This window comes from Ursus americanus, chromosome X (genome assembly GCF_024610735.1).
Source record: "Ursus americanus isolate L20-20 chromosome X, mUrsAme1.1.p, whole genome shotgun sequence".
NCBI classification, from domain to species: Eukaryota; Metazoa; Chordata; class Mammalia; order Carnivora; family Ursidae; genus Ursus; species Ursus americanus.
The window spans coordinates 78,857,211-78,869,902 of NC_142164.1; the positions used below are offsets into that span (position 1 = coordinate 78,857,211).

At 44.9% G+C, this 12,692-nt stretch overlaps 1 protein-coding gene across 24 annotated transcripts in view; it reads left to right on the forward strand.

Moving 5' to 3' along the window:
- FAM156A (family with sequence similarity 156 member A) overlaps window positions 1-12,356 on the forward strand; it is a 55,435-nt gene extending 43,079 nt beyond the window's left edge. For 10 of the 24 annotated variants that reach the window (XM_045777962.2, XM_087859734.1, XM_087859726.1 and 7 more), the window contains 3 exons: window positions 90-220; window positions 2,057-2,102; window positions 10,977-12,356. In XM_045777962.2, coding sequence (XP_045633918.1) covers window positions 90-220; window positions 2,057-2,102; window positions 10,977-11,663 — 864 coding nt within the window. In that variant the 3' untranslated portion in view covers window positions 11,664-12,356. Of the gene's footprint in view, window positions 1-5; window positions 221-2,056; window positions 2,103-10,898 lie in introns of those variants that run through there. The other 14 variants (XM_087859741.1, XM_087859740.1, XM_045777974.2 and 11 more) reach the window with 7 other exon arrangements.
- The last annotated feature ends 336 nt before the right edge of the window (window positions 12,357-12,692 follow it).

The window sequence follows — 12,692 nt, forward strand, 5'->3', positions numbered from 1 at the left end:
TAAGATTTCCTTCTCTCTCGTGCGGCTGATCATGTCCCATTGTGTATACGTGCCACGCTTCCTTTATCCACTCCTCTGCTGATGGACAGTTGGGTGGTTTCCATTACCCTGGCCCCTGTGACGAAAGCTGCAGTAAACACAGGAGCGCGGACATCTCTTTGAGGTGCGGATTTCAGTTCGTTTGGACATACACCCAGGAGTGGGATTGCTGGATCATACGGTAGGTGTTTTGGTTTTTCGTTTTTGTCGTTTTGGAGGGGGGGCACCCTGGTACGAGCAAGAACCTGTGGCAGTTTTAGTTTTAACTTTTTGAGGAACCTCCGTACTGCTTTCTGCTATGGCTGCGCCAGTTTGCATTCCCACTGACAGGGCACAAGGGTTTCCGTGTTCTGCATGCCCAGCGACACTTGGGATCTGTTGTGTTTGGTAGCTGGTTTGACGAGAACCATCCTCACGCGTGTGGCCCGATATCTCATTGCGATGTTGACCTGCCTTTCCCTGAGGAGTAGTGATGTGGAGCCGCTTTTCATATGCCTTTTGGCCATGTGTAGGTCTTCTTTGGAGAAATGACTATTCAGATCCTTTGCCCATTCATTCTTACATCGCTTTGTTTGTTTTCTTGCTCTTGAGTTAGGAAAGTTTGTTATAAATGGTGAAAATCAACCCCCTTATCAAATACGTGGTTTGCAAATGTTTTTGCCCATTTTGCAGATTGCCTTTTCGCCTTGGTGGTTTCCTCTGCTGTGCGGAAGCTTTTAAGTTTGATGTAGTCCCACTTGTCTGTTTTTGCTTTTCTTGCCTGTGCCATGGGTGTTGATTCCACGAGATCATCGCCAAGACCAATGTCATGCAGCTTTTTCTCTATGTTTTCTTTCAGGAGTTTCACAGCGTTGGGTCTTCTATTTCATCTTCAGTCCCCTCTGGGTTGATTTTCGTGTGTGGTGTAACAGAGGGTCCAATGTCATCCTTTTGCACGTGGGCATCCGGTTTTCCCAGCGCCATTTGACGGAGGCTGTCCTTTCCCCGTTGCGTATTATTGGCGTGCTCGTCAAGATCAGTTGACTGTACATGCGTTGGGTTTATTCTGGGTTCTATTCTGTTCCATTGGTCTGTGTCTGTCTTTCTGCCCCTACCCTTTCTGCTTTGGTACCTCCAACTGTGTTCTTCCTCAGGGTTGCCTTGGCTGTGCTCGGTCTTGTGTTGTTCCAGATGCATTCTAGGATTGTTTTTCTATTACTGAGAAATGCCATTGGGATTTTGATAGGCATAGCATTGAGTCTATCAGTTTTCTTTGTAATCTTTCATCTTTTTTTAAGATTTGATTTATTTATTTGACAGAGAGAGACAGCGAGAGAGGGAACACAAGCAAGGGGAGTGTGAGAGGGAGAAGCAGGCTTCCCACCGAGCAGGGAGCCCGATGCGGGGCTCGATCCCAGGACCCTCGGATCATGACCTGAGCCGAAGGCAGACGCTTAATGGCTGAGCCACCCAGGCGCCCCTGTTTTTAATCTTTCATCTTAAACTGTAGATGACACTGATTAATCAGTTATATGCTAACTCTGAGGATTGCCTTCGTGGGCTTTCAGTTATTGAACCACCCTTGCTTCCCTGGGCTAACCCACCTGATCATGGTGCATTTTCCCTGAAGAGATTGCTGAAGTTCACTGCTGGTATTTTGTTGAGGAATTTTGTGCTTGCGCTAAGAAAGAATATTGGTCAGTAGTTTTCTTTTCTTGGTATCAGTGAAATGCTAGCCTCATAAATCACTTGCAAGTGTTTCCTCCACTTAGTTTTCTGGAGGCAATTGTGTAGGATTTCTGCGTGTGTCTGTGTTTCCTGTCAATATTTGGTAGAATTCACTGGCAATACCATCTGGGATTGTTGTCAAGGGTTTTAAACCACTGATTCAATTTCTGTAAATGATACTGAACTATGCATGTTATTTCTCCTTGGGTAAGTTTTGGTAGCTTATGGGTTTGGGGTAATTCATCCATTTCCTATTTGTTGCATTTGTATATGTAGAATTGAATGTAATATTGCCTTCTGTTTCTTTCAGATTTGCTGGGCTTCTAGCGAGACGTCCTCTTTCATTCCTGCTATTGGTAACTTATTTCTTCTCTCCCTCTTTTCTCTCTTTTTCTCCAGTTTTCTTGAAATACAGTTGACACAGAGCAGCGTAGAAGGGATACAGCATAATACTTTGACTTACATGTATCATGGAAGGATTACCGCAATAAGCTTAGTTGACCATCCCCATCTGATATAGACAGAAAAAGAAGAAAAAGAAAACAGTGTTTTCCTTGTGAAGAGAACTCTTAGGATTTACTCCCCAACAACTCTCATTCACACCACCCGGCAGTGTTAACTAGAGCCATCATGTCGTGCATGATGCCCCCGGTACTTGTTTACCTTGGAACTGGAAGTTTGTTCCTTTTGACCACCATCCTCCAGGTTTTTTCTCCTTCCCCAAATTGCCACCTCTGATAACCACAAATCTGATATCTTTTTCTATAAACTTGGGAGGTTTTCTTCAATTCCATATATGAGTGACATCATATCATATTTGTCTCTCTCTGACTTATTTCACTTAGCATAATGCTCTCAGGGTCCATCTGTGTTGTCACGAATGACAGGATTTCCTCCTCTTTTGTGCCTGAATAATATTCGTGTGTGTGTGTGTGTGTGTGTGTGTGCACATGCGTGCATGCGTGCATGCGTGTGTGTGTGTGTGTGTGTGTGTGTGTGTCTTCTTGATCTGTTTATCCATCAAAAGCACCTAGATTGTGTCCATGTCTTGGCTATTGTAAGTAATGCTGCTGTGGACATGGGGTGCAGGTATGTCTTTGACATAGTGATTTCATTTCCTTCAGGTACATTCTCCGGAGTAGAAGGTCTGCAGCATATGGTAGTTCTGTTTTTGATTTTTTGAGGAATCTCCATACTGTTTTCCATACTGGCTGTGCCAATTTACAATCCCGCCAACAATGCAAAACATCTTTTTTAAGATTTATTTATTTATTTATTTGAGAGAGAGTGCACTGGGGTGGGGGGCAGAGGGAGAGGGAGACTTAAGCAGACTCACCGCTGAGCATGGAGCCCGATGCAGGGCTCGATGTCACAACCCCGACATCAGAACCTGAGCGGAAACCAAAAGTCAGCCGGTTGGTGTTCAACTGAGTGCACCACCCAGGCAGCCCCTGATTTCTTTATGCTCCACATCTGAGCCAGCATTTTTATCTCTTGTCTTTTTGTTGCTAGCCGTTCTGAAAGGTGTGAGGTGAGACCTCATTGTGGTTTTGATTTGCATTTCTCTGACGATTAGTGGTTTGGAGCAGCTCTTTATGTCCCTGTTGGCCATTTGTAGGTCTCCTTTAGAAAAACATGTATTCACATCCTTTACCTGTTTTTAAATTGGATTATTAGCCTCTTTGTTATGGAGTTGTATGAGTTCTTTCTGTATTGTGGATATTAACTAATGCCTTGACAGATATATGGATTTCAAGTATTTTCTTCCCATCCTGTAAGATATCTTTTTACCTTGCTGGTGGTTTCTTTGGTGTGTAGCTTTTTACTTACATGTAACCCCGCTTGTTTTTTTTTTTTTACTTTGTTGTCTGTGCTTTGGGTATCATATCCAGAATTCATGGCCAAGACCCATGTCAAAGGGCTTTTTTGTTGAATAGTATTCTTCCAGGAGTTTCATAGTTTCCGTCTTACGTTTATGTCTTTAATCTATTTCATGTAAATTTCTTCTGCGTGTAAGTCAGGAATCCAGCCTTCTTCTTTGACATGTGAAGATTCCATTCTCCCAGCACCATTTATTGAAGAGACTGTCTTTTCTCCGTTGAGTATTCTTGACTCCTGTGTCATGACCGTATATGCGTGGGGTTATTTCTGGGCTCTCGATTCTGTTCCATTGGTCTGTATGTCAGTTTTTTTTTTTTAATGATTTTTTATTATATTATGTTAGTCACCATACAGTACATCCCCGGTTTCCGATGTAAGGCTCGATGATTCATTAGTTGTGTATAACACCCAGTGCACCATGCAATACGTGCCCTCCTTACTACCCATCACCGGTCTATCCCATTCCCCCACCCCCCTCCCCTCTGAAGTCCTCAGTTTGTTTCTCATAGTCCATAGTCTCTCATGTTTCATTCCCCCTTCTGATTACCTCCCCCTTTCTTTATCCCTTTCTTCCCCTACTGATCATCCTAGTTCTTATGTTCCATAGATGAGAGAAATCATATGATAGTTGTCTTTCTCTGCTTGACTTATTTCACTTAGCATTATCTCCTCCAGTGCTGTCCATGTTGTAGCAAATGTTGAGAACTCGTTCTTTCTGATAGCTGAGTAATATTCCATTGTATATATGGACCACAACTTCTTAATCCAGTCATCTGTTGAAGGGCATCTCGGCTCCTTCCACGATTTAGCTATTGTGGACATTGCTGCTATGAACATTGGGGTGCATATGGCCCTTCTCTTCACTACGTCTGTATCTTTGGGGTAAATACCCAGTAGTGCAATGGCTGGATCATAGGGTAGCTCAATTTTTAACTTTTTAGGGACCTCCACACTGTTTTCCAGAGTGGCTGTACCAACTTGCATTCCCACCAACAATGTAGGAGGGATCCCCTTTCTCCACATCCTCTCCAACAATTGTTGTTTCTTGCCTTGTCTATTTTTGCCATTCTAACTGGCATAAGGTGGTATCTCAGTGTGGTTTTGATTTGAATTTCCTTGATGGCTAATGATTTTGAACATTTTTTCATGTGTCTGTTAGCCATTTGTATGTCTTCATTGGAAAAGTGTCTGTTCATATCTTCTGCCCATTTTTTGATTTGTTTATTTGTTTCTCGTGTATTGAGTTTGAGAAGTTCTTTGTAGATCTTGGATACCAGTCCTTTATCTGTAGTGTCATTTGCAAATATCTTCTCCCATTCCGTGGGCTGCCTCTTAGTTTTTCTGACTGTTTCCTTGGCTGTGCAGAAACTTTTAATCTTGATGAAGTCCCATAAATTCATTTTATCTTTTGTTTCTCTTGCCTTTGGGGATGTGTCATGAAAAAGGTTGCTTTGGCCGATGTCGTAGAGGTTGATGCCTATGTTCTCCTCTAGAATTTTGATGGATTCCTGTCTCACATCGAGGTCTTTCATCCATTTGGAGTTTATTTTTGTGTATGGTGTGAGATAGTGGTCAAGTTTCATTCTCTTGCATGTAGCTGTCCAATTTTCCCAGCACCATTTATTGAAGAGACTGTCTTTTTCCCACCGGATGTTTTTTCCTGCTTTATCAAATATTAGTTGCCCAAAGAGCCGAGGGTCCATTTCTGGGCTCTCTATTCTGTTCCATTGGTCTATGTGTCTGTTTTTGTGCCAGTACCATGCTGTCTTTGTGATCACAGCTTTGTAGTACAGCTCGAAATCCGGCATTGTGATGCCCCCAGCTTTGTTTTTCCTTTTCAACAGTTCCTTGGAGATTCGGGGCCTTTTCTGTTTCCATACAAATTTAAGGACTGTTTGTTCCAGTTCTTTGAAAAATGTCCTTGGTATTTTGATCGGGATAGCATTGAAAGTGTAGATTGCTCTGGGTAGCATGGACATTTTAACTATGTTAATTCTTCCGATCCATGAGCATGGAATATCTTTCCATCTTTTTATGTCTTCCTCAATGTCTTTTAAGAGTGATTTATAGTTTCTAGAATATAGGTCCTTTACGTCTCTGGTTGAGTTAATTCCAAGGTAACGTATGGTTTTTGGTGCTATTGTAAATGGGATGGATTCCCTAATTTCTCTTTCTTCGGTCTCGTTATTCGTGTATAGAAATGCAACTGATTTCTGAGCATTGATTTTGTATCCCGCCACGTTACTGAATTGCTCTATAACTTCTAATAGTTTGGGAGTGGCTTCTTTTGGGTTTTCCATATAGAGTATCATGTCATCTGCAAAGAGAGACATTTTGACTTCTTCTTTGCCAATTTGAATACCTTTGATCCCTTTTTGTCGTCTGATTGCTGTTGCAAGGACTTCTAGTACTATGTTGAATAATAGTGGCGAGAGTGGGCATCCTTGTCGAGTTCCTGATCTTAAGGGAAAGGCTTCCAGCTTTTCCCCATTGAGAATAATATTTGCAGTAGGCTTTTCATAGATGGCTTTTATGAGATTGAGAAATGTACCTTCTATTCCTACACTCTGAAGGGTTTTAATCAGGAAAGGATGCTGTATTTTGTCAAATGCTTTTTCGGCATCGATTGAGAGGATCATATGGTTCCTGAGTCTTTTCTTGTTGATATGATGTATCACGCTGATTGATTTGCGAATATTGAACCACGCTTGCATCCCAGGTATGAATCCCACTTGATCGTGATGGATAATCCTTTTAATGTACTGTTGGATTCTATTAGCAAGTATCTTGTTGAGGATTTTGGCGTCCATATTCATTAGGGAAATCGGTCTGTAATTCTCCTTTTTGATGGGGTCTTTGCCTGGTTTGGGGATCAAGGTAATATTGGCCTCATAGAATGAGTTTGGTAGCTTTCCTTCTGTTTCTATTTTTTGAAATAGCTTTAGGAGAATAGGTATTATTTCTTCTTTGAATGTTTGGTAGAATTCCCCAGGAAAACCGTCCGGGCCTGGAGTTTTGTTATTTGGAAGGTTGTTTATCACTGACTCAATTTCTTCATAATTAATTGGCCTGTTTAAGGAATCAATTTCTTCCGGTTTCAATCTTGGTAGTTTATAGGTTTCCAGGAAGGATTCCATCTCTTCCAGATTGCTTAGTTTATTGGCATATAGCTGTTGATAAAAATTTCTAATAATCCTTCCAATTTCAATGGTGCTCGTCGTGGCCTCTCCTTTTTCATTCATAATTTTAATAATCTGGGTCCTTTCTCTTTTCTTTTGGATAAGTCTTGCCAGTGGTCTGTCAATTTTATTGATTCTCTCAAAGAACCAGCTTCTAGTCCTGTTGATCTGCTCTACTGTACTTCTGGTTTCTGCTTGATTGATTTCAGCTCTAATTTTGGTCAACTGATTCCTCGTGCGTGGATTAGGCCTGTCCCTCTGTTGCTGTTCCAGCTTCTTGAGGTGAGAATATAAAAACTGCATTTTAGATTTTTCTATTCTTTTGAGTGAGGCTTGGATGGCTATGTATTTCCCCCTTAGGACTGCCTTTGCAGTATCCCATAGGTTTTGGACTGTTGTATTTTCATTCTCATTGGTCTCCATAAATTGTTTAATTTGATTTTTGATTTCCTGGTTTATCGAGTCATTCCTGAGCAGTATGGCTCTTAGTCTCCAAGTGTTTGAGTTTCTTCCAAATTTTTCCTTGTGGTTGAGTTCCAATTTCAGAGCGTTGTGGTCTGAGAATATGCAGGGGATAATTTCAATCTTTTGGTATCGGTTGAGACCTGTTTTGTGTCCCAGAACATGGTCTATTCTTGAGAATGTTCCATGGGCATTAGAATAGAATGAGTATTCTTTGGTTCTGGGGTGTAGTGTTCTATATATATCTATGAGGTCCAACTCGTCGAGTATGGCATTCAAAGCCTTTGATTCTTTGCTTAGTTTTTGCCAGGGTGTTCTGTCTATTTCTGATAGTGGAGTGTTGAGGTCCCCTACTATTAATGTATTTTCATTTATATGTCTCTTTATTCTGGGTAAGAGTTGGCTTGTGTATCTTGCTGCTCCCCTGTTGGGGGCATATATATTTATAATTGTCATATCCACTTGTTGAATACTTCTCTTAAGAATAATATAGTGCCCTTCTGCGTCTCTAACTATAGTCTGTAGTTTAAAATCCAATTTATCTGATATGAGAATTGCTACCCCAGCTTTCTTTTGAGGACCATTTGCATGAAAGATGGTACTCCATCCCCTTACTCTCAGTCTGAATGCATCTTTGGGTTTGAAATGAGTCTCTTGTAGACAGCAAATGGATGGGTCATTTCTTTTTATCCAATCTGCAACCCTGTGGCGCTTTATGGGATGGTTCAAACCATTTACATTAAGACTGATTACTGAGAGATATGATTTTAATGTTGCCATGTTGCCAGTAAAGTCTTTGTTTGTATTGGCTGTGACTTTCTGTTCTGTATCACTCTTGGGGCCTTTTTACTTTTATAGAACCCCCCGTAATATCTCCTGTAGGGCTGGTTTCGTGGTTACAAAATTGGTTAGTGACTGGCGATTCTGAAATGTCTTTATTTCTCCATCAATTCTGAATGAGAGCCTTGCTGGATAAAGGATCCTTGGCTGCATGTTTTTCTCTGAAAGAGCTTTAAATATGCTCCCCCAACCCTTTCTCTCATTCCAGGTCTGTGTAGACAGGTCTGACGTAATTCTGATGCTTTTGCCTTGGTACGTGAGAAATTTCTTTGCCCTGGCCGCTTTCAATACTGTATCCTTGCATCTAATATTTGCGAATTGCACTATGATGTGACGTGGCGTAGGTTTGTCGTGGTTGAGCTTGGGAGGGGTCCTCTCTGCTTCTTGGACACGAATGTTTGTTTCCCTTGCTAGATTAGGGAAGTTTTCAGCTACAATGTGTTCAAATATCTCTTCTAGACCTCTGTTTTTCTCCACCCCCTCGGGGATGCCGATGATTCTAACATTGGATCGTTTCATTGAGTCAGTAATCTCCCGTAACCTACATTCGTGGGCGTGGATTTTTTTAAGACCATCTTCTATTTTCATTTTTTCCTCTATTAACCCATCCTCCAATTCACTAACCCTTTCCTCTGCTTCTGCGACCCTGGCTGTCAGAGCCTCTAGTTTTGCCTGCATTTGGCCCATAGAATTTTTAATTTCTGTCAGATTCGCTCTCATTTCTGTCCTTAGGGATTCTATATTCTCAGTAACCTTTTCGTTTATACTTTTTTCAATTCTACTCATCATTTTGACCATCGTTACTCTGAATTCCATTTCTGATAATTTGGTTACATCCATATCCATTAGTTCTGTGGCAGAGGCCACAGTCTCACTGTGTTTTCTTTGCTGGGGGGGGCTTCTCCTTCTTGTCATTCTGATGAAGAGAGGTTGTGGGGTTTCCAGAGCCCAAATTATTGACTGGGTCCCAGGCCGTGCCCCTTGTTTTATAGGGATCTTAGGGATGTGGGCTTCTTCTTTAAAGATTTTATTTATTTATTTATGTGGCAGCCAACCAGCGAGAGAGGGAACAGAAGCAGGGGAGTGGGAGAGGAAGAAGCAGGCTCCCAGCGGAGGAGCCCGATGAGGGACTCCTTTCCGGAACGCCGGGATCACGCCCTAAGCCGAAGGCAGGCGCTCAATGACTGCGCCACCCCGGCGCCTCGGGTTGTGGGCTTCTTGATTTTTCAGCCTGCCTTCTGGGGGAGGGGCCTGCCGCGCCGATACTCAGGCAGCCCTGTTTGGGTAGAGTCTCCGCGTCCCCTGCGAGGGGGGATGGGGATGGGCACTCCCTGAGCCGGTATTTCCAGGCTTTTGTTCTCTGGCGGCTTTCCCTGGCGGTTTGCTGTGCCTCTTCTGAGAGTCAGAGCAGCAGCAGCCGAATTTCAGCCTCTGTCTCGGAACAGAAGGATTGCGGCCCGTTCTCTACTAATGTTCTGGCCACTTTAACTCTGTCTCTGTTGGTGCTGCTCAACCCTGCAGCATCCCGGGTTGTGCGCCCCACACCCGGCGTCCCAGCCCTCACTTCCAGGGCCGGCGCGTCTCTGTCCTTTGTTTTTCTAATGCCGCCAGCCGCCCCGCGCGCGCGCTCCGGAAGCTCCCGGTCTCAGTCTGGATCCAGTGAGCGCACCAGGATTCCGGGGTTCCGCGAGATGCCTGGTGGCGCGCGCACCCGGCTCACGGTCTCAGTCTGCTGTTTTGCGGGTGCCGTCCGCGAGCCCCGCCCGCTCTCCCGTGCAAGTGGCTACCGCTTCCCGGCGCCCGAACGCGGCGGCTCCCTCCCCCTTCCGTTTATCTTCCGATATCTGTGCACAGTTTCATGGCTCCCCGCTTCGTACCTCAATACTCAGCGCTGGAGATGTTCATTTGTAGAGATCCAGATGCGTCTTCCTGCGTCTCAGGCTGGTTCCGTGGTTGTTTAGGCTGGTCTGGTACCTATCCCACTCGACTCGGAGGACCGGCTGAAAACGGTGTCTCCTACTCCTCCGCCATCTTAACTCCCTGTATGTCAGTTTTTATGCCAGTACCACACTGTTGTGATTTTCTGGCTTTGCCATATGGCTAGAAAGCAGGAAGTAGGATGTATCTTGCTTTGTTCTTCTGTTTTTCTTCTTTTCCTTCATCAGTCCTGTGAGAGGCTTAGCAATTTTCTTGATCATTTCAAAGAAGCAGCTTTTGATTTGAGTTCCTTTAATGTGTCTTGTTAGAAATTTCATTGATTTCTGTTCTTAGGCTTCGGTAAATTCTTATTTATTCTTACAGGGGATTTCTGAAATAATTTCCATCGGCTTGAATATCCTTTTTAACTAGATGAAAGCCTGTGAGAATTGAAAAGAATGTGTCCCTCCCCATGGTGGAAATGGTTAGATTGTAGCAAACGTCTGCTTTTTGAAAGTACACGAACACCTAGGAGGAGAGCACATGCTAGTCACACGTGGATTGTTCTTGAAATGATGTTCGAGAACGGTTATAACATGTCAGCAGGGACTTAACGTGGTTGACTGCAGGGCAACATTTTGCATGATGGGTCATGTGGACGCGATAATGGATCTCCCTTCTGAGACCCTGATTATATGCCATCAGTATTCTGAGCCCTTGGAAATGGTTGATCCCATTTAAAGTGCGGAACAGTTCCAGCGACTAGGGCTCGTTATGGTCCCCATTTCACAGATAGGAGACAGAGGCACGGGAAGGTTACATCAGAGGAATAATAATGGGTTTTCTTTCTTCTTCTGTCACCACGTGTTGCAGTCTGGGTTCTTCTGGCCGTGCCCGTCCCTCGCTACCTTCCAGCCCTTTGAGAACCTTCATCTTCCCCTTCCTGTCTAGACCCAAGGGCCAGGTGGAGCTGTGAGCACCGACTACGCCTCCATGGATCCACTCCAGAAATGCAACTCAACGTCGATTCCCGAATCTTCCCCAATGATCTCCGAAGAGACTTCCCGGGAAGTCACAGCAGCCTCCCCTCCTTCCTTCTCAGAACTGCTAATGATGGGCCTCGGTGACCTCAAAACCAGTCCGGGTGCCAAATACCCTGCCCCTCTGCCAGAGGGGCTGCTCCAGCAGCGGTACAGGGATGAGAAAACCCTCCAAGAGAGGCGGTGGGAAAGGTCGGCGTCCCCTCAGAGGAAGAGAACACTTCTGGGGCACGCGAGGCGGCGACACCTCGATCACGTGGCACCTTATCGCGTCGAAAGGAAGGCCAGGATCTCTTCCTCAGCAGGGGATAGAGATCAGAACAGATTCCGATGTGAATGTCGATACTGCCAGAGCCATAGGCCCAATGTCCCTGGGATGCCTGCAGAGAGGAAAGGGGCCCCGCATCCTTCCTCCTGGGACACGCTGGTGCAGGGCCTCAGTGGCTTGACCCTCAGCCTGGGGACCAACCGGCCCGGCCTTCTGCCCGAAGGGGTGCTCCAACAGCAGGAGAGAGAGGAGAAGCTCCAACTGGAGATGCAGCAGGAAAGCAAAAGAATGTTTCAGAGGCTCCTGAAACAGTGGTTGAAAGAAAACTGAAGCTCTCGCCCTCACGTGACAGAGATCGGAACGGATTCAGACGTGGAGGCTGGCGTGGCCAGATCCTGAGCATGGATTCCTTTTGGGACCAAACAGTAAGCAATCAGAGAAGTCAGAGAAGGAACAGGAGCAGCGTGAGGACTGAACGCTCTGTCTGTGTGAGCATGGATCCAATCCCGGGAAGGTCCTCCTTTTTCCCGCCTGGAATTTCTGGGTCACCGTGGGGCTTTCTATGGGACAGTGCGTACCAGAGGTCCTTAACTTCTATATTACGGCTCCCATGATGCATGCTGTCACTTTCCCACCCCGGATCTCTGTCTTTCCTCCCTGCCTTGTTGTCAATAAGATATAGGGTTTCTCTGTAGCATGAATGCCCTGGTGATGGCCCGTGTGCTTTTGTGCCGTGTCACTGACTGCCTCCCAGAAGCAGCACTAGGTCTGCTGGGATGCCCTTGCGCTCAACTGAGCTCCACTTCCAAGAATCGGACGCTAAACTGAGTGCGGAGAGGGACGTGGAACTGGAATGCAGTGGTTCACCATTGTGCTATCTGTGTAAGCCATTATGAATGTGCTGAGCTAAATGTAGGCTAACGTTTCCCTGCTTCGTGACAGTGATAGTATTCCCCTTGGCGGAATTTCTGATGGGTTACCTCATCATGCATACCAAATAAATATACGTATGAAAGGAAAATAGCTTTTGAGTTCTGGTTTGTTGATCCCTAATGCTTTGTTCTTTGTTAGATCTGAGATCACGACATTTAAATCCCAGAGCAGCAGATCACGATTTATCAAGAGGAGTTCTAAACCGTGTGGATTCGGAGCAGGGGACGGGGAGGGCACCAGGGAACACCATCACATCAACCATTGGCGGCCCTGCAGCAGGACCAGCCTTCACATCATCCGGGAGCAAGGGGAAGAGAGTCTTACTGCCCACAGAGAGTTGGAAACAGAGTCTGCTGCCCACGGCTGGAGTTCCTGAGGGATGGTGTCGGTTCCCCTGGCCTTAGGATGCTCAGGGGCCCTTCCTCG